Here is a 17642-nt window from a genome sequence, read left to right as displayed (position 1 = left end):
CCTTTCAAGTACCCCTCCGAAAAAAAAACAGTCTTTAAATAGAAAAGATTCGTTTTGAATTATAATTTACATATTAATTGATATTAACCAGTACTATGGTCAATGGTATATCCGAAATGTCAGAACACATGATAATTACACTCTATATGAGATTCAAGTCACACCATCAATAGCCATCATGCATGGAGAATAAAAATAAGAAAAGACATGTACTGAGTAGTGCAAACCAGGGTTTGGTATTTATTTTGTCCTCGTCCAAAGGGATTGGAGGTAAACAAAAAAAGAGTAAGAGAATATGATATAAACAAGGATAAGAGCAAAGAGGTCATCTAGAGAGGGAATGTAAAGCACTAATTGCCTATAGTGCATCTGATAATCACATCATTTGAAGCGCAATGAAGCCAACCGCTGCAGCGGCGGCGCTGAAGAGGAATCTGCCTGAGACGGAGAACGACGCGGCAGCACCGGTGAACTCTTCAGGGCCGGTAGGTCTTGGCCCGCCAGGTGCAGTGGCTGGCACGGTAAGGAGGGTAGATGCACCCGGGCCGGCCTCTCCGGACGGGGTAGAAAGGGCGGGCGCGGGGCCGGGGATAAGGTCGACGGTTGGGTTGGGTCCAGGCCCACCGGTCGTGAAGGAGACTTGAGGAACAGTAATTTCGGTGGTGAGGGTGGTCGGTTCGGCGTTAGTCAGGGTAATCACTTGGGAAACAGTGATGGTGGTGCACGGAACCGTCTGAGTAACAGTAACGCCAGCTGGGGCGGTAGCAGTTGGGGGTGGACCGATGGGGATGTAAGTGGGAACCTTGGTGATGATTCCAGGGTTCTTAGGGATGTATGGAGCGCAGATACCAGTGAAGAACGAAATAGCGGTCCGGACTTCCTCATCGGAGGCACCCCAAGCCTCAATACATTTGATAACTTCAGAAGTGAACTCTGAGGATGGACAGAAGCAGCTAGCATCGCTGTTAGAGTTACACTTGGGAAGAAGTTCCAACCAGGTGTTAAAACACTTGGGAACGACATCCGGGCATGGAGAGGTTGGTACTGGAATGCTTGGGCTCGACTCGACAGGCGAAGAACCGCTAGTCGTGGTTGGCTGCCCGGGAACATTTGGAGTAGACTCGACTGGAGAGGAGTTTTGGGGTGAGCTTGGTTGTCCCGGGATGTTTGTCTGGGTGGTTTCTGTAGGGATGGGAACGTTGGTGCTGTCATCGCCGGGCTGAGATGGCTGTCCTGGAACATTGGGCGTTGATTCAACACGCGAAGCTCCGCTGGTTGTGCTAGGTTGGCCTGGGACGTTTGTCTGGGTGATTTCTGTAGGGATGGGAACGTTGGAGCTGTCATCGCCGGGCTGAGATGGTTGTCCTGGAATTCCTGGCGTGCTGCTTGGACCCGCTGGCTCAGTTGGGGTAATTGTGATTGGGCAAAGCGTTGTAGAGATCGCAACGGTAGAAGTGACAACAACGGTAGATTGTGACTGGGCCGGGCAGTCTGGAACGTCTGGAGCACAGCTAGTGATGGTAACAAGGCTGGTTGTAAACACAGTCGAGGTTGACAGAGAAACAGTTGGGGTGATGACCGGGGTGCTTTCTCCTGGAACAACCTCAGTCGTGCTTTCGCCTGGTACAATCACAGTCGAGCTTTCGCCTGGAATAATCACAGTAGAACTTTCGCCTGGAATAATGTCGGTGCTGCTTTGACCGGGGGTGTTTCCACCCTCGGTGGAAGTAGTCACAGACGGCGCACTTGTGGTTGTAACGTCAACAGATTCAGTGGTTGAGGGGCGAGTCGGCTGAGTCGACAAAGTAATGTCTGTGGTTGAAGCAGGCAAGCTGGGAACAACAGTCTTTGTGAACTGTGGAGGACCGCACTTGAAAATGATTTTGTGGATGGCGAACTTGCATTTCGCCTTCAGAGCAAAACTGGGGATGAAGAAGGACACCGAAGTGGCACCTCCACACTGGGTATTCTTGATGATAGATCCTCCCGGGGAGCATGGATGGATTTCTCTGCAGGTCTTTCCATCAGGCATGTTATACTCGAAGGCAACATCAATATCGATGTCAACAGTGATATGAAAGGTATCAATAGAAAACCCTTTCCTTCTGCTGGAAATGATTGTGGGACAGAGCGACTTGTCCTTCTGCAGAGTTCCTTCGATGCATTTGTCCTGTATTCCACAGTCAGCAAAATAAAGGTATATGACAAGAGTCTCGACGGTCATACTTGGAATTTCCCAGTCCATTTCTTGAAATCAAGGATATTTTTGCAGGTGAAGCCCGAGAAGTTGAAGTCGTCGAAGAGGTCGATAAGGCCAAGGCCAATGCCACCCCAATCATAGCCTTTCTCCTGGCCAGGAGTGCACACGTTGTCACATCTCAGAGGGGTTCTGAAGAACGGAAAAGAGCCATGGCCCCACAGCTAAACATTCCCGTTAGACACATTGAGTTCGTCCACATGAATCGACAAGCATAGGAGACATACGGTAGCGCTTGCTTGGTGGACAATGAGCCAGAGCACGGCGGTACTCTGGTAGATTTTCATGGTGAAAAGAGCGGAAGAGTCAAGGCGAAAACGATTATTTATTCAGTAATAGATGGAATCAGACTTGCTGAAAGTAGGGAGGAAGAGATAGATGCAGAGAGATATATATATAGAGAGAGAGAGATGGCTTGCCGCAGGCAATTATTATGTATAAAATGACTGGCTTTGAATTACAACGAGTGAATGCTGAGTTGATAGACTAAAACAAAAAGCCAGCAATACTGTAAAAACAATGATAGAAGAAGAAAAGAGGTTTGGTAGCCCAAACTAGAACAACTGACAGAGAAATCAAACACGGAGAAGGAGCTCTGGGTATGTTGGTATATATATGTTTGGCTCCTTCAAAGGAGGCCAAGCACAGACGGGTTCCGGAAGCACTCGTCAGAAGCTGGAGGAGAAACCCCTGGCGCTGCGATGCAGCGAACTAGAAATTGACTTTCCGAATCATGAGGGGCCTAAAGGCCCATCCAGTGGCTGGATATGCAATGTCTTCTCCATTGCAAGGCTCACGAAGCCGGTGGCGAGTTTGGAAGTCCAACAATCGCTAGGCTAGAGAAGGATGCCAAACCATGAAACGTTGGTTCAACGCCAAAGTCCGAGAGCTTGCATGCTGGACCTGAGTTCCTCTTTTTCGCTAGCCAGGAACCGAAAACGCAACTAGCCAATAGTTGCTACCGGATAAAGCGGATAGCGTCCTTAAGAGGATCGCGTGCAGGACATGGATGTACATAAACGCTGCAAGTTAAGATCCTTTTTTTTTTTTTTTTTTTTTTTTTTTTCTTTTCACTCGGCTGTTTCGGCCCACCGATGTGCAAAAAGAGCAGTGCATGAAACTCCTTCATCCGCCTAGGGTTTCTCTTTCGAGTCTCAAGTTTTGGGCTGGCCATCGTTAGCGCCAGGTGTGACTTTGCTCTACTCCGTACGGAGTACGGAGTAGTTGAAACCACAATTGGAGGTATCGCTATTTTTAACAGGCCCCCTGCAGGATGCGCTTCGAGAGTTCAGGGCGAATCGCCGGTGGTGACATGCCGGACGAATGACAGGAACAGGATCCCGGGCGATCCAGGCGTCCATACATTTCCACCAGCGATGGCAGATCCGCATCAGAGTGAACCATTGTGAGGCAGGAAAGCCAGTGCCCCATCTGTCCAAACTAACGAAGGAGCTAGAAGGATTTATGAAACCAGGCGAAACCGCGTGGTGCCCAATCGCGAGGAGGGGTAGAATCAATAAGACATCTTAGCTCGGAGCCAATTCGCGTAGTTCTCCGAAGCAAGCGAAGGTGTTTAAAACGTGGGAGTGGGCAAGATCATGCATGGCGGTGAGACACGCGAGCCTAGCTGAACAAACCAACAAACTACCCCATAGACAGGGCGATAATAGTGTCCTCGTACCCCGTAGCCTGTGTGGGTTCGAGCGCAGTCCGTCGCTTGGTTTCGCGATCCGAGCGGTGGTTGAAAAGCCAGAAAAAGCCTGAAGCTCGGTGGATTATGTAATGGCTGGTTGGTTGCTTGGCGCTAGTCCGCAAGGAGAAGCTGGATTTGGCGATTGACCTCCGCGGAACCTGATTTGGTGCCGGGTTTGCCACCCAGAAAGAGGTATCTCTGATGTCACCGCAGACACTCGCCGGGCTTTTGCCTAACCGCCGCCAAACAAACACAGAGATATAGAGAGAGAGAGAGATACAGTAGAACCGCATTGGGGTTGGGTGGAAATCGAGATCGATCGTCTCTGCACGCTGCCATGACGAACATCGGTTGAAGAACCTCGAACGTGAAGATCACTGGCCGGCAAATCCCCCCCGGATCTGCAGCTCTGCTGTCGCTCTTTAGCGCCAGCTCCACCCTGGAGACTTTTCTTTCCTGACATCAAAGTATTTTCTCTTCCGCAAACCTCAACCTGTCCTCCTCCCCCTCTTCGGGCCAGGCGCCAATTCCTCTCTCCAGGGTCTCACTTTGAAACTATTTTTTCCTAGCGCCGTCTCTCCAGGAGCCACTCGACGAATCATCCATTCTGCGCTTGCGAACTGGTGGTTCGGGGGCTGGCTGCGAGCCTTACCACTCCTGGCTTCGGAGTAAGTCACGCTGGACCTGGGGCACCTTTTCTCCTTTTACCCTGTCTGGCGAACATGTTCTTATTCGACAATCATGCATCCAATGAGAAGACCATCCCAACTGATGCATCTTGTCCAGACCGGCTGTCTGAGTGGCCTGGATGTGTTACTTCCTGTACCTCCTATGCATGCACACTCGCGCCCCTGACTACACGAATAGTCTACAGAGCCCATAGCACCACCATCCGCCAACGATGGACACCCCCCTCTCTCCGACCTCGTCCACCGCCGCCACGACCCCTCTCCCTCCGGCGGGCACCTCCCCCACCGATAGACCTCTGAAGCAAACTCGCTCTCCGGCGCCGCTATCGCCCCATGAAAACAATGGGCAGTCGGCGTCGATACCACAGGCCCAAGCTACCAAACTAGTACCTCCTACACCACCACAACCGCCTATTCCACACCTATCCCTCCATCCCGCCACTGTCCCCGCCTCCTCGTCTCCCTCTTCCATCATCCCTCCCTCAACCCAATCCCCGCTCCCCGAACCCTCCAAATCCATCAAGCCACACCGCCACTGCCTCACACGCGACCAACGACGCGACATCCTCCTCATGCGTAGTCTAGGCCACACGTACCACCAGATTTGCAAACACCTGAACGTGCCCTTTGGCGCCGTCCAATATACCTGCCAGAAACGCTCTGCCTCTCCCAAGCGTCGGCCTGGGAGAGCCAGGCGCCTTACTGACGAAAAGCTCGACGAGATCGAAACCTTTATAACCTCCTCCATACAGAATCGTCAGATGACGTATCAGGAGGTGGTCAACGCGCTGGGTCTGGATGTAAAGGAGGATACATTGACCCAAGCGCTTAGAAAGAGGGGTTTGGTGAGACAGATGGCCTTTTTAAGGTCGCCCTTGGCGGTGGGAAACGTGTAGGTTTTCACCTCCTCTTTTCAATGATGGAGTCCGAACGGCTGAGAAAAAAAACTTGATAGCACCGCAAAACCAATCCGAACATACCTAACCTGTAGGAAAAATGAGGAGATAGACTCCCCCCTGGTCGTGGAAGTGATCAAGCGTAAAACAGGGTGATTCATACCTCTACTCCCTTCTCTCGCTTGACATATTACACTCGCTGTTGGAGGGCTTTTCTTTTCCTCTTCCTGCACCTAAAGGCAGGCGGACGTCCAGAACTAACGTAGGTATTCATATGATTGATTGGATATGGTTCTGCAATTAATTCAGAACCTATATCTCCTCCCATGCACGCAGCCGACTCTTCCCTGATAAATATAGCTGCACAATTGCCCATGGAAGTATCCCTGTAAACGGATACAGGGCAGTCCGTACAGGGGCAGAGGAACGAGTGGTTGTCTCCCCTAGTCGCATGACAATGGATAGTTTGTCAATGTCGCCGGGATCTTACGATGGTGCGATCGGGGGCCTGAGCTCCCCTCCCCCCGGCTTTTCCTCCCCCTTTCCGGACAAGGCACCTTTTTGACTTTTTTATTTTTGCCCGGTTGTTGAAAATATGATCTATGTAATTTTGCCATTCCTTTTGCACTGCAGTTGTTTCCCCTTTTGCTTGTCCTGGATGTTCTGTATTTCTTTCTATTCTCCAATTGCTCTATACCCAATGTGTCATATGCATTTCATGGACGGAGTAACACGAACGATTATTACCGTGCATATCCGCTTGTGTGTAGAAATTGACAGCGAATTTTGAATCTATACTGGAGTACGCGCAGCAGGAAGTAAATAATGAATAAAAAACTTAGCATTTAAGATCTCTCAACAGGCGAGTTAATTACCACTACATGTACGGAGCATAGCTTGGTTCGTATAAGACATCTTTTTTGAAATCTCCTTTTTTTCGGCTTTTTGTTATTTTTTATTTTTTTTTTTTTTTTCCCTTTTGGTAACAGTAAAGCCGCGATCGTACCCCGACTTCCAGATAACCACTACCGATAAGGGGAAAGCCACGCACGCCACGAACTCAAAACCAGAAGGGAGGGAAAAACGGGGGTGAAAAAAACATGGACACTTCAAACATTCATGCGTGGAAAAGTCTGGTTCTTGGCTTCGAGTCAGGGATTGCGTTTCGGCCCAGGGAGAAGGAGGTGTGAAATTGCCAGGGCAAGGCGCAGCGAAGCATTTCATGCACGAGATGGACACATGAAGGCGTTCAATTCAGCGCTGCTCCTGGCTATGGAATAATGATATATCCGGAGAGGGGCTTTGAGTATAAACCTGCATAATAATCAAGTTTTCAAAAATAAGAATAAAGAGGATACAACAAGGGGGAAAAAAAAAAAAGAAAAAGCCAAACAGCATCAAATAATAAAATCCATAAATCATGCATGTACTCGGCAAAACAAAGGAAATTCATTTCACAGACACACTCATGCATGAGCAGATACATGCCAAAAATAAAAGCACATGGTGCTATCTGCTTTTAGCAAGGGTGTCGTGCATAATCAACACATACACATAGATTGTGTTTTCTCTTTTTACTTATTTTTTTTTCCTTCAATCTTTTGATATCGCAGTCACTCACCATATTATCCTCTTTCAGAAATAGAAGGGAATCTATGGGGAAAATGACAGATACTCCAAGACATATCAGGTAGATCAGACAAGTAGGAAGAGGTGATGTACCAACCGTGGGCTTTGTCCGAACACTGCGTTTCCAAAATTTCTGGCCAGACTGTCAAGATATTAGAGTGCGTTCGCCGCACTCGAAGCGGGTGGTTTTTTGATGAGGACGGATCACGTTGTAGTGGTTTCTCTCCGATGAGAATCGAGCAGTTTCCTTCTAACTGCTTCTCCACCAAAGTAGCTGCTTGTTTTACGTCGACGTGGCGGGGTTCGCGAGTCGGTCAATTTGGAACGTCTGAAAGCACTTGAAAGGCTTGAGGGTGAGTTGGCCGGCATGAACTCCCGGTGATGTGGCAAACGGATCAGAGTCTGATAGCGGGTATGATTTCGACGGAAGGCAGTAACGATCCCGCGGTCGAGGTGGTTCAGAAGACGTTCGGCGCTGTTCGCTTGAGAAACTTCAGCGGTTCGGTTCGGGGTGGGAGTTAAGTCGACGTTGACGGATGGAGCAACGGCGGGAGATGTTACTTCATCAGCATCATCCAACGTCTTACCGGCCTCGCAGTCTGAAGAGCCATCCCCGAAATCGATAAAATCATCAACGTTAAGTGCCGCTTCGCTGTCGTCGTCATCGTCATCGTCGTCTTCTTCGTCTTCAATCGCTTGGAGAAGATATGCCCGATCAGCATAAAATGCCTCGGGTGGCCCTGTCATCTGAAGAGCAGGATCGTTGCCAACTAAGCCAGTCTTCACAAGGCTCGGAGTGATGGCCAACATGGGGCTGAAAACCTTGCATTCAGCATGAGCGGACTGGACATCAGTGTCACTATCATCCATAGGCTGAGGACTATTGGCAGCGGTGTTTGCCAAGCTATTCGCTGCTGATTCGAGCCAGTCATGTCGATAAGAAGCGTAGGGGGGAATCAGAATAAGTTGCTTGCCGTTGGGAGCTACGACGGCAACGGGCTTATGTGGATCAGCTATGAATGTTCCCCGAAGGGGTCCACGTCTACGAGATGACTGTGGCCGTTGGTTTTCCTCTTCCTCATCTGGTGACGGTGAAGCACTAGAATCACGACGAAGGATTGATCTGGGATGGGTTATCGTCGCAGGTGGAGGATAGTCCTCTTCGTCCGTAGTTTCCCCGCCATCGGCTTTTCAAAGAATCAGCGACAAAAAGGAAAACAAAAATATGATTCCGTTTCAGCCTAGGCCACTTACATTCATAACCGCTGGAGAAACTATTACAATCACTATCGGATTCGACATGGTAAATATTGCTCGGGAGCTCATAGAAATCATAGCTCGAAAAAAGGTCGTGCGAGCTCCGGGTGGTCCTGCGTGCATCACTATCGTTCTCGATCATGCGTCTCAAATCAGGGTCAAGGCTATCTTGCTGTAAGAAATCCGAGACTAGCTCGTCATCAGAGGTTTGATCTGAATCTGACGAGTCACCGTCAGATTCGGCAAAATGAACGCGCCTTGACGCAGGAAGATCGCAAGGTGGGGTATCAGAACCAAAGTTGATGACAAATTGAGCGTTATTATCTGGTGAAAGAATTTCATCATCGAAAAATGAGCCAGCAGAGTATAGAGGTCGACTTTCAAGATCATCGAATCCACTCCACTCGTCCCCAAGGCTTCTCATCCCTACGCTAGGACGGTCGCGCTGAAACTCATCCAATATCATCTCCTCTTCAAGTTTCTCAACCTCTAAATCCTCATCATCGCCATCTGTGACGTAGCACACCCCCTCGTAGTCTGCATCGGAGTCTTCAGACACGACAGAACCGTCAGCACTGACGGAACTGACGGAGGAAACAGAGCTGACTGAACCGGCCATATATTCTTCTTCGCTGGCGACTTCGCCGCCAGTGCGATCATTCTCGATCTTCAACCTTTTTCCATTTTTCAGGTACGATGGGCCGAGTTTAAGCCCCGCCTTACGGTTACTTCTTCCTTTTCCACCATAAGACGGGGCAAAAGCTGCCGGCTCATCTTCTTCAGCATCTTCTTCCGCATCGTCTTCAGCATTATCATCGTCACTTTCCTCGTGGTCAAAATCGGCGGTGTCTGAAGAAGAGGAGTCATCCGAAGCGGATGCGGGCCTCTTTCTCTTGTTATTTTTTGGATTAGTATTATTTAAATCTTTAAACAGCGGTGTCTTTGGCTGTTGAAGGTCTTGCTTCTTCGTTTGGTTCGAGGGGGAAATAAGCCCGGCGTTTGGTGTATCGAGGAGGACAGAAGGGGGAGGACAGGCGCCAGTATCTCCTCCAGAAGAGCGGGGTCTTCCGGAACGAGCACTCGCGGAAGCAAATGGCCTTTGTTGGTAAGCTTCGGAGTTAGGCATGATGCAAGGGACGGATAGATGCAAGGCTCTAGTGTTGTGTTGTTGGAGGATCTTGTCGTGATAAAACGTATCAGAAATCGATAGGCGGCGTGGGACTCGGGCCAAGGTGTAGTTATAGGGTGAAATCGACGTGCGCGGGGCGGAGAGGATGGTGAAATACAAGAGTAAGAGGAGCTACCGAAAAGAGGATAGAAGCAATTGAAGCAAAGAAAAAAAAATGGAAAGAGAGAGAGAGAGAGGGATATAGAGGGGGAGTAATCGAGAGAGATCCGATAGCATTAACAAACTCCAACCCTTGTGGACGTCGTGCTCTTTTCTTTTATGATCGTAGTAGGGGCAATTTCGACGCTCGAAGCGGCGGCCGAAAGAGTTTCGCAAATATCGTCGAGTCAAGTAGATTGTTCCTCGTTGGACTTCTCGTGGACTGGAGGAGCATGGAGACCATGCCCCCCAGCAAGGAGATTTAGAGCCCAGCGACAGCCATTTGGCGGGCGTACTCGACAATATTTGGGTTAGTACTGACGTTCAATATCTGGATTAGCTTTGGAAAGGGGGTTCTGGGTGAACAGGGTGGTTGTGCTGGAGTGCTGGAGGAGAGAGGAAGAGGAGGAGGGAGAAAAGAGGGAGAAAAGAGGAAGAAGAATCATCATCAGGCCATCATTGGACCAATCGCTGGGGGGGCTGGCCGCGGCCGGGTCTGCTGTCGGCTCGGATTTACATTGCAGCGGACGCACCCTGATTGGCTGGAGATGGTGCCGGTGGGGCGGGTGCGTAACAGCATTTCACAGCATTACACAGTCATAATCCGAACTTACCGTACCGTACCTCGGCGTCCAGCGACATGATTGGCCGGCAATCTCACCGTCTTTTGGGCCAGCAACGCCGCCGGAAAGTCACGCTGCACCAAGTTTATTATGGAGAGGTACCAAGTTGCAGGGACTTCGAGGGGGAGCTCGTGTGGGGTGCAGCAGAATGTACAGGGGGGTATGGTTGTATGTAATTTACGGCAAGCTTGGGTCGGAGTCAAGAGTCAGTCAACTCTGCGCTTTGCTTCTGCTCCGTTCTGATGTCTGGTTCAGCGCTGCCTTTTTTTTTTTTTTTTCCTCCTATCCGCCTCGCGCCGCTGATGCCGAATATCGTGATACCCAAATCCCGCAGCGACGCCCCTTGCACGGTCAAATCGTGCGTGTGCACGGTCACAGCCAGCCTGCTCTCCAGATCTACAGGGTTTCAAGGTGACGATATGGATTCTCCCTTCCCAACTCAATCCTATGCATTTCCCTGGGCCAGCAAAGTCAAGACTCAAGTCTTGGAGTCGGAGAGGCTAAAAGGCCATTTTCCACCCCTCACTCTTGCATTGTGACAGACATGCGACACCTCGTATTTTTGACAATTCCCGGGACTTTTTTAGCTCAACCGACTCGACAGCAAGGGTTACTCTCCAGTGGACTGATCTTTTTGAAGGAACAGAGAAGGTCCTGCAGATGACATGCATCTCCCCGCGGCCAGGTGTTGAAACCCCATTCCCTATCTTCGCGCCGACACAAGGCCGATAAACATCTCGACGTGGGCTAGAATTTCTTACTCTCCAAACTTACTCCCCTCCAGCTTTGGTTCTCCCTCTTCTTTTCTTTTTTTTTTTTTTGTTTTTCACCCTTCGCTGTCCACTGGGCGGGCGGGTTGGCATCATGATGCAACGCGATCCCGTTCTCCGGTTGGTCTATTCCTGCATATCTGGACCCACTCGAAACAAGGAACGCCGAAAAAAAAATTGAAAAAGCTACGAGCCACCTTTTGATCTGATGGCTGCCTGAGCGCCACCGTGGGATTGCCGACGGAATAATAATGACTGTCGATCAAACAGATGGGCTGGGCTTCATGAGGGGGGGGGTGAAAAGAACCTCAAAATTAAGGCCATATCTGTCAAACAAAAACATAACACCCTAATATGGTATCATAGCCAAAAATATAATGAGAAAAAAATAAAATAAAGTAACAAAATTGTCGAAAATACCACAACGTAACTTTTCCTTCCAGACGTCGAAGAAATTTCGAGGACAAATTCCTTTCTGACCGCTTTGTCCCCAGCGGGCCCGCACCTGCGTCCATGGATCCCAACCTCCCTAGCTATTATTGTAACAAAACTAGCTTCGACTTGACGTGGACATCCGTCTCCTCAAGCCGAGATCAGAAGGATTCGGGCTTTACGTCCCCTCATACGGTTCAACTGTCTTGCGACGTGTTTTCTTGGTAAATGCAGGGAGCGAGGCGACCGGCCCTCTGCCTTCTCCTGACGATACCGGGGCCCGCTGTGCTTGTTGGGCGCCTTCACCTTCTGTTTCAGCGGCTTCCATTGGTGCGTTCTCTGCAGAAGTGATGATGAGGTTCTCTGCCGGCCCAACTGTGTTGTCAAGGTTGGAGGCAGATGTTTCTCGAGAAATGCGCTCCTTTTCGAGACGCTCCTCGCGGCCTCTTTTGTGACAGTACCATAGGACAAAAAGGAGAACTTGGGGGGAAAAGTTGTCAGCGATCGGTCTTGTTGTAAAGGATATCACTCACCCATCAATGCCAATGACCACAGGACATTCATGCCCATAAGCGCCGGGAATCGCGCCCTCAAAAATGTCATAATAGACCGCAACATTCCCGCAACCGCAGCCGGCTTTCCCACAAGCTCCTTGAGGCTGGGCACCTTGAACCCCATCTTCTTCGCCGCACCAGCAGCCTTGCCCGCATTTTCTACGTTGACCCCATGCTGCGCAGCGCGTTCTGCCGCAGCAGCTAATATCTCCGGTGCAAACTTTCCTGTCACTTTATCCGGTAGCTGTTCGATCAACTTCTTCAAAAAGTCGGGAAGCTGGTCAAACGTGCTTTGCAGTTGTTTGTCCCCATTCGTAAGGAGACTCTCCAGATCCCTATACGCGGTCGGGACGCCGTTTACCAGGTCCCTGAACACAAGCTTGAATTTTTCCAACAGCTCTTGAGTTTCGTCGCTGATCGAAAACACTCGGTTGTTTATCGCAGCGAGATTCAGCTTTTCCAGAACTTCGGAAATATCTTGCTCTTCTTTCTTAACCTCGTCGTCTGCGGCTACAGGGGGCTCCTAAAATAATAATAAAAAAAAGCATTAACTAGGGATTTTCGTCCTATTTTATCGTTAACCCCCTTGAAATTGAGCAGCTCTGACCTCTCCAGCCTTATCTTTTTCCGTCTTATCATGCACTTCCTTACCCGGCATCCAACTCCAACGTCTCCATTTCTTTGGCGACGCCACTGACTTTTCTTCCCCTTTTACCTCTTCAGAAGTTCTCGCCCTACTCCCTTCGAACGCAAACTCTCTGTCCAAGTCGTCCTCTTCCTGCGGAGACGCCGGTAAGGGTATATTCTGCGCACCATTCATCAACGCGACCTGCGCGTCGCCACCATGATCCACCCTGGTTTTCTCGGGGGAGTTAGCAACTTGGCTAAGAAACGCTTCTTCTTCGTCGGTTAAAATTGGATTGTGTGGTTTCGTCGCGTGCTTGGTGAAAGGGACTCTCTCCTTGATGACTTTGAAGTATTTCATCGCCATGCTACTATAGGAAGCGGGGAAGCTGGCGAAGCTCCTTAGGCACCAAAAGTTGTCGCCAACGCGGGGGAGCAACTATGATGGAGTAGGTATTAACTCAAAAAAAGGGAAAACTATCTGTTAATAAATCACTTGCTATTCAAAATGTCGGTAACAATCGTCTAAACATTTCAATAATGAGATCTGTTATCAAGTTAGCTAACCGGGCCGCCTTTTTGGCATCTGGGAATGGAACCCCACCGCAGCCTGCAGGCGTCAGAGCCGGAGTCGACCGTTACCTGATGGGGCTTAGCGCGAGTCCGCCACTCTACCAAGCCCTGCCTCAGCCGATCATCGACGACAGACCCGAGAACATCGATAAATGATGATTCACCAAAAAAAAAAAAAAAAAAAAAATGCAACCAAGATATTCGACTATTAGGCAAGCACTTGCACTGGGCACTGGGTACCGTACACTGACTTCATAACACCTCAGGATCACTTGGACAGTGGACAATTCAAGATCTTCGACTAAAGAGAACAGAACCTGTGATGTACGGACTATTGGCCTGACCAACAGCAGCGAGCTAATTGGTCCGTGCACCACACCGAAGTTGCTAGGAAATGCACCGCCACATGCAAGTTACATAACTGCATAATTGACCCCGCAAAGCTTAATGCACGGACTAGCTAAGTGGCTGGTGCAAGCTTCAGCCTCTCAGGCGAACCGCCAATCAGCCAGCCTTGATTTATACTCGGGGTGAGAAAGACAGCAGCAAATCAAGCCAGCCCGGTTCTCTGTCAGTGTTTCATTCTCATAGGTTTACAAAAAACAAAAGGGTTTTATTCAAGCCAATGTAGAATCCCTCCCCTTGTTTGGGCGTCAACTTCAAAACCACCACCCTCTATCTCGGCTTCGAGCTCAATGCAATCCGAGAGAGCTGTGGTCGTGTGGAGACAAAAACTTCCAGAAATGCCTACAGTGCCCAGCAAAAACAACCCACGATGTAGGATGAGTATATCATAATGGGATATGGACTACGGAGTAAAAAAAGACAGATATCTACTCCTCCGTGCGCTCCGGCTGTATCCTCCTCTAGCCTGGCATTACGCAGGATTCGCGTCGGTGATCCTTGGAGCTTGGATCCCTGAGTGAGTGTATAAACACTGGTAGTATACGGAGTATAAGCCCGTCAAATTGGATTGCGCCATCGCCAAGCTAGGAACAACCACAATTTCTCTTGCTCACAATGACTGCAAGCACATTTTACTGTGCAGCAAGGTATCATTTTCATTAGAAGTGGCCCCGACGAGATAGAAACATGATGCTGTGTCGAGAATTAAACCGGGATCGACTTCAGGTAGTTGAGAAAACCGCCGGTGGAAGTTTCGAGAATACATGCACGTTGTGTGTCTAAATAAAAATGAGCGCAGAAGGAATGTACAGTATAATGTCACACCTGCCGGGTGTTCCTGGGTTCTGTGACTGTGAAAGGTGCTGTCACGATAAGGTTATGTGGGTAAGTCCGGCGAGCTATTCCACCTGGACAAAAGGGGCCGGGTTGGCTGTCTCCATAATTCATCTTTGTCGCACCTTTCGTGAGCAGCCATTCCGGCCAACGTACCTGAAGAATGCTGCGTGACAGGTGTGTGGTGTGGCATCCATCACACATCCACTGCAGGCGAGGAGACAGGGGTTAGCAGCCCAGGTTACGAGGCCCCGGTCGCCACATCTCTAGGGTTGATTTAAAAAAAGCTCTGGGTTCAGCGGACCCAGACACTTGGGAAGCCAACACCAGTCTGGAGATTGACTCATCCCCGACTCGATGACGGGATCGAGTCGAGAGGGCGGCTGGCCAGTTGGCCCGTTGCGAGGCACGTTGTCGTCAACGATCCCGCAGTGGGGGTGTGGGAGGCGGTTGGTGAGATGGCTGCCTTGTCACCACCTCGCCTCGCCTGATCCCGCTCGTTCACAAGTCCATAATAATATTAACAAGTTAAAACTCGTTGGTCAGATTAGCGGCAGCACGCCTGGGAATCACATGATCAGATAGTTACGGTGTTATCTATCAACCTCGCCCGTCCGGCTTCGTCTTTCGTTTCTCTTCCTCACGCTTCGCAGAGCCGGCCAGTCAACCCCCGCACGAGGTTCATCTCCGAATGGTATCTCGTGCGCAAAGCCTCCTCCAAGGGTACACGTCTCTTCTGTCGTCATTTTCTCTCCCGATGAGAAATCGAAGATAGGATCCGGACGTAATTCCTGGAAAACGGCTTTCCAAGGCTCCCATGCAACGTGCGTGATCGATCAGCGTCAAATCAAGTCGGCGAAAAGCCCGTCCGCTCTTTTCACACAACATATATATGAGGTGGGGATTCTTCCGCCGCTCGTTCGGTCTTTTGGTTTTGTGCTCGTCGAATCCCGTCTTGTCAATCCTTCTGTGGCTCTGAACGCGATGTTCAAACGCTCCTTTTCATCAAGGGATCGAGTGGGCAAGTCGGCCAGGCCCATCAAAAAGACGTATCGCGACCAAACAAAGGCCAGAGTGCAGGAGAAATTGGACAGCCCGCCAGCGGGGAGGTGCGTTATAGCTATTTCTTTCTCGAACACGTTGAGCCGAAAACTGACGTCCGTCCAGCAACCTCACCAGCCCTATCGTGACATTGGTCGTAGGTCGAGATCAGCGGCTTTTTGCTGCACATGAGGATGTCCTGTCGCTCTCTCCTTTCTTTTCGGCTGCTTTGAAGGATCAAATTCTTGATGGCAGCTCGAAACAGATTGATCTGCCTGACGAGTTCGTAATTCACTTTTCATACCCGTCTCCTCGTCTCGAAATGTGGACCTAACATGTCTTCCAGAGAACCCGAAATTCTATCCTGCGTTCTCGAATATCTTTACAAGGGTGACTACTATCCACGCTTGCTGCACAGTAAGCGCCGTAACTCTTGGTACCTCGAGGACGCTCAGGGGCCCCATAAAACCGGTGGCCGAGGCTCAAGTGAATCGGTCGTTTTCCATTCCGGCGTGGGCAACTATGTCCTTCGGGACACTGCCATATACTGTGCCGCTGAGAAGTATGGCTTGGATGAGTTGAAGAGCCTAGCTCTTAAAAAGCAGGGCCTCCAAACCGGAATCCCAGTCGATGTGATACTTCGATCGGCTCGGTATGCGTACGACAATACGCCAGATACGGAGTCTCGTCTCCGAGCTCATTTCCTAGCCCTGATCATTCGAAGTCGCAAGACTTTCAAGAGAAGTGGAACAATGCAGATGGAGATGGAAACAGGTGGCAAACTGTTTTTCGATCTGTTCGTAGCGATGTGCAATCACATCGATGACATCGTGGAGATCAGGTACGAACCCTTTATCGCTTGATTTCTTTTAAGGCTAATCTGCGCCCTTTTTTTTTTTTTTTTTTTTTTTTTGGGGGGGGTTTCTGCACAACTGCCAACATCCACGACTTACTTCTAACAGCAACAGTCGCTCTCCCAAGGTCATCTAAAGAAGATGTATCCTTCAGCATTTGCTGCTCAAGCAAATCGAATTCAGCTCAGACGCTATTAAACCAAATTGTCTAATTGGAATATTTTTACAAAATCTGAACCAGAATGCGAAACAGTTTTCAACAGGAAGAGACTAGGAAAAGAGGCAGGTCCGGGCGGTGTCTTGCTTTTGATAGCGATAATTACCCCTCAAACATCTGGCATTCTATTCCCATTCTAATTCCAGGTTGGTTTAGACATTTTTACCATGGCACCAGATTGAACCTTATCGAGCCCATGGTGTTTGGCAAAGAATGACGGTTTCTGCTCTACGTATCCAGCGTTTCTAATATTGCAAATTGCACACATGCACCAATACTTCCAATCTCCCCTCCTTTTCTACTTCTAAAGGAAGAAGAAAAGCAGTCAGTCCGCGACTGTCCTTCGCAAACGAATTTCCTTTGTTAGAACTTTGAATATCTCTTCGCTTCGAGCCTCCCCCAATGTACTGTTGGATGTGATCAGGGATAATTTTGGAATATGAGAAAGATTCGGTCACCTCAAACTATTTCCTGTATTGTGTCGTGTTGGCAAAAGGCTCTCATCCTTCCTAGGTTCATTGTACTCTAGAACGCGACCGCGCAACTTTAGGAGGCATCTTGTGGAACCATGACTTTTGTGAATTTTATGGTTCCGAAGCGAGCCGTTACGAGGCGATCAAACATCCACACCCCAGGAAAGCTACACGTATATGGAGTATAGGCCGGGCTGTCAACCTCGACTCCAACGGCCAGGGCAGTATGGCAATGCCGGGAAGCAAAGCACCATGACGAGCTATCAAAGCAACCACACCGTGTACCTTCCCAACATTTGGGCCGAAGCTGCCCCCCCGTGTTCAACAGACGCCAAAGGGATAGCTGTAAGATAAACAAGCATTTCAATGACGCCGAATCCACAGATGCCACTCTGATGGTTCCGCTTCGAGTTCTATAACGTGTTGAACCTTTGGAATTCCAAAGTCACATAATATCCAAATCTTAAGTAGACCGTGACGTCAACATTTAACTT

General features: G+C 49.5%; 6 protein-coding genes across 6 annotated transcripts; 2 read left to right on the top strand and 4 right to left on the bottom strand.

Moving 5' to 3' along the window:
• Positions 1-33: 33 nt before the first annotated feature.
• CIMG_03472 (extracellular serine-threonine rich protein) lies at positions 34-3272 on the bottom strand. The gene is made up of 3 exons (XM_001244030.2): positions 2485-3272; positions 2227-2421; positions 34-2170 (listed from the first exon to the last, which is right to left on the bottom strand). The coding sequence occupies exons 1-3, from the start codon at positions 2542-2544 to the stop codon at positions 377-379; spliced, it is 2049 nt and encodes a 682-aa protein (XP_001244031.1). The 5' UTR covers positions 2545-3272; the 3' UTR covers positions 34-376.
• Positions 3273-3456: 184 nt separating this feature from the next.
• On the bottom strand, positions 3457-4413 carry CIMG_03470 (uncharacterized protein; the record flags this gene model as incomplete). Its single annotated transcript, XM_001244028.2, has 3 exons — positions 3457-3709; positions 3906-4108; positions 4297-4413. The coding sequence occupies 3 exons, from the start codon at positions 4411-4413 to the stop codon at positions 3457-3459; spliced, it is 573 nt and encodes a 190-aa protein (XP_001244029.2).
• Positions 4414-4851: 438 nt separating this feature from the next.
• On the top strand, positions 4852-6337 carry CIMG_03469 (uncharacterized protein; the record flags this gene model as incomplete). The annotated part of the gene is made up of 2 exons (XM_001244027.2): positions 4852-5531; positions 5595-6337. The coding sequence occupies 2 exons, from the start codon at positions 4852-4854 to the stop codon at positions 5689-5691; spliced, it is 777 nt and encodes a 258-aa protein (XP_001244028.2). The 3' UTR covers positions 5692-6337.
• An 18-nt stretch (positions 6338-6355) lies between these two features.
• On the bottom strand, positions 6356-10109 carry CIMG_03468 (uncharacterized protein). Its single transcript, XM_001244026.2, has 2 exons — positions 8419-10109; positions 6356-8351 (listed from the first exon to the last, which is right to left on the bottom strand). Exons 1-2 carry the CDS (start codon positions 9545-9547, stop codon positions 7369-7371), a joined length of 2112 nt encoding a protein of 703 aa, XP_001244027.1. The 5' UTR covers positions 9548-10109; the 3' UTR covers positions 6356-7368.
• Positions 10110-11494: 1385 nt separating this feature from the next.
• Positions 11495-13288, bottom strand: CIMG_03467 (uncharacterized protein). Its single transcript, XM_001244025.2, has 3 exons — positions 12735-13288; positions 12107-12650; positions 11495-12053 (listed from the first exon to the last, which is right to left on the bottom strand). The coding sequence occupies exons 1-3, from the start codon at positions 13116-13118 to the stop codon at positions 11752-11754; spliced, it is 1230 nt and encodes a 409-aa protein (XP_001244026.2). The 5' UTR covers positions 13119-13288; the 3' UTR covers positions 11495-11751.
• Positions 13289-15049: 1761 nt separating this feature from the next.
• CIMG_03466 (uncharacterized protein) lies at positions 15050-17257 on the top strand. The gene is made up of 4 exons (XM_001244024.2): positions 15050-15672; positions 15731-15886; positions 15951-16445; positions 16573-17257. Exons 1-4 carry the CDS (start codon positions 15548-15550, stop codon positions 16592-16594), a joined length of 798 nt encoding a protein of 265 aa, XP_001244025.2. The 5' UTR covers positions 15050-15547; the 3' UTR covers positions 16595-17257.
• The last annotated feature ends 385 nt before the right edge of the window (positions 17258-17642 follow it).

This window comes from Coccidioides immitis (assembly GCF_000149335.2).
Source record: "Coccidioides immitis RS genomic scaffold supercont3.6, whole genome shotgun sequence".
NCBI classification, from domain to species: Eukaryota; Fungi; Ascomycota; class Eurotiomycetes; order Onygenales; family Onygenaceae; genus Coccidioides; species Coccidioides immitis.
The sequence above is the reverse complement of the archived record's forward strand: the minus strand, read 5'-3'. Positions and strand labels throughout refer to the sequence as shown.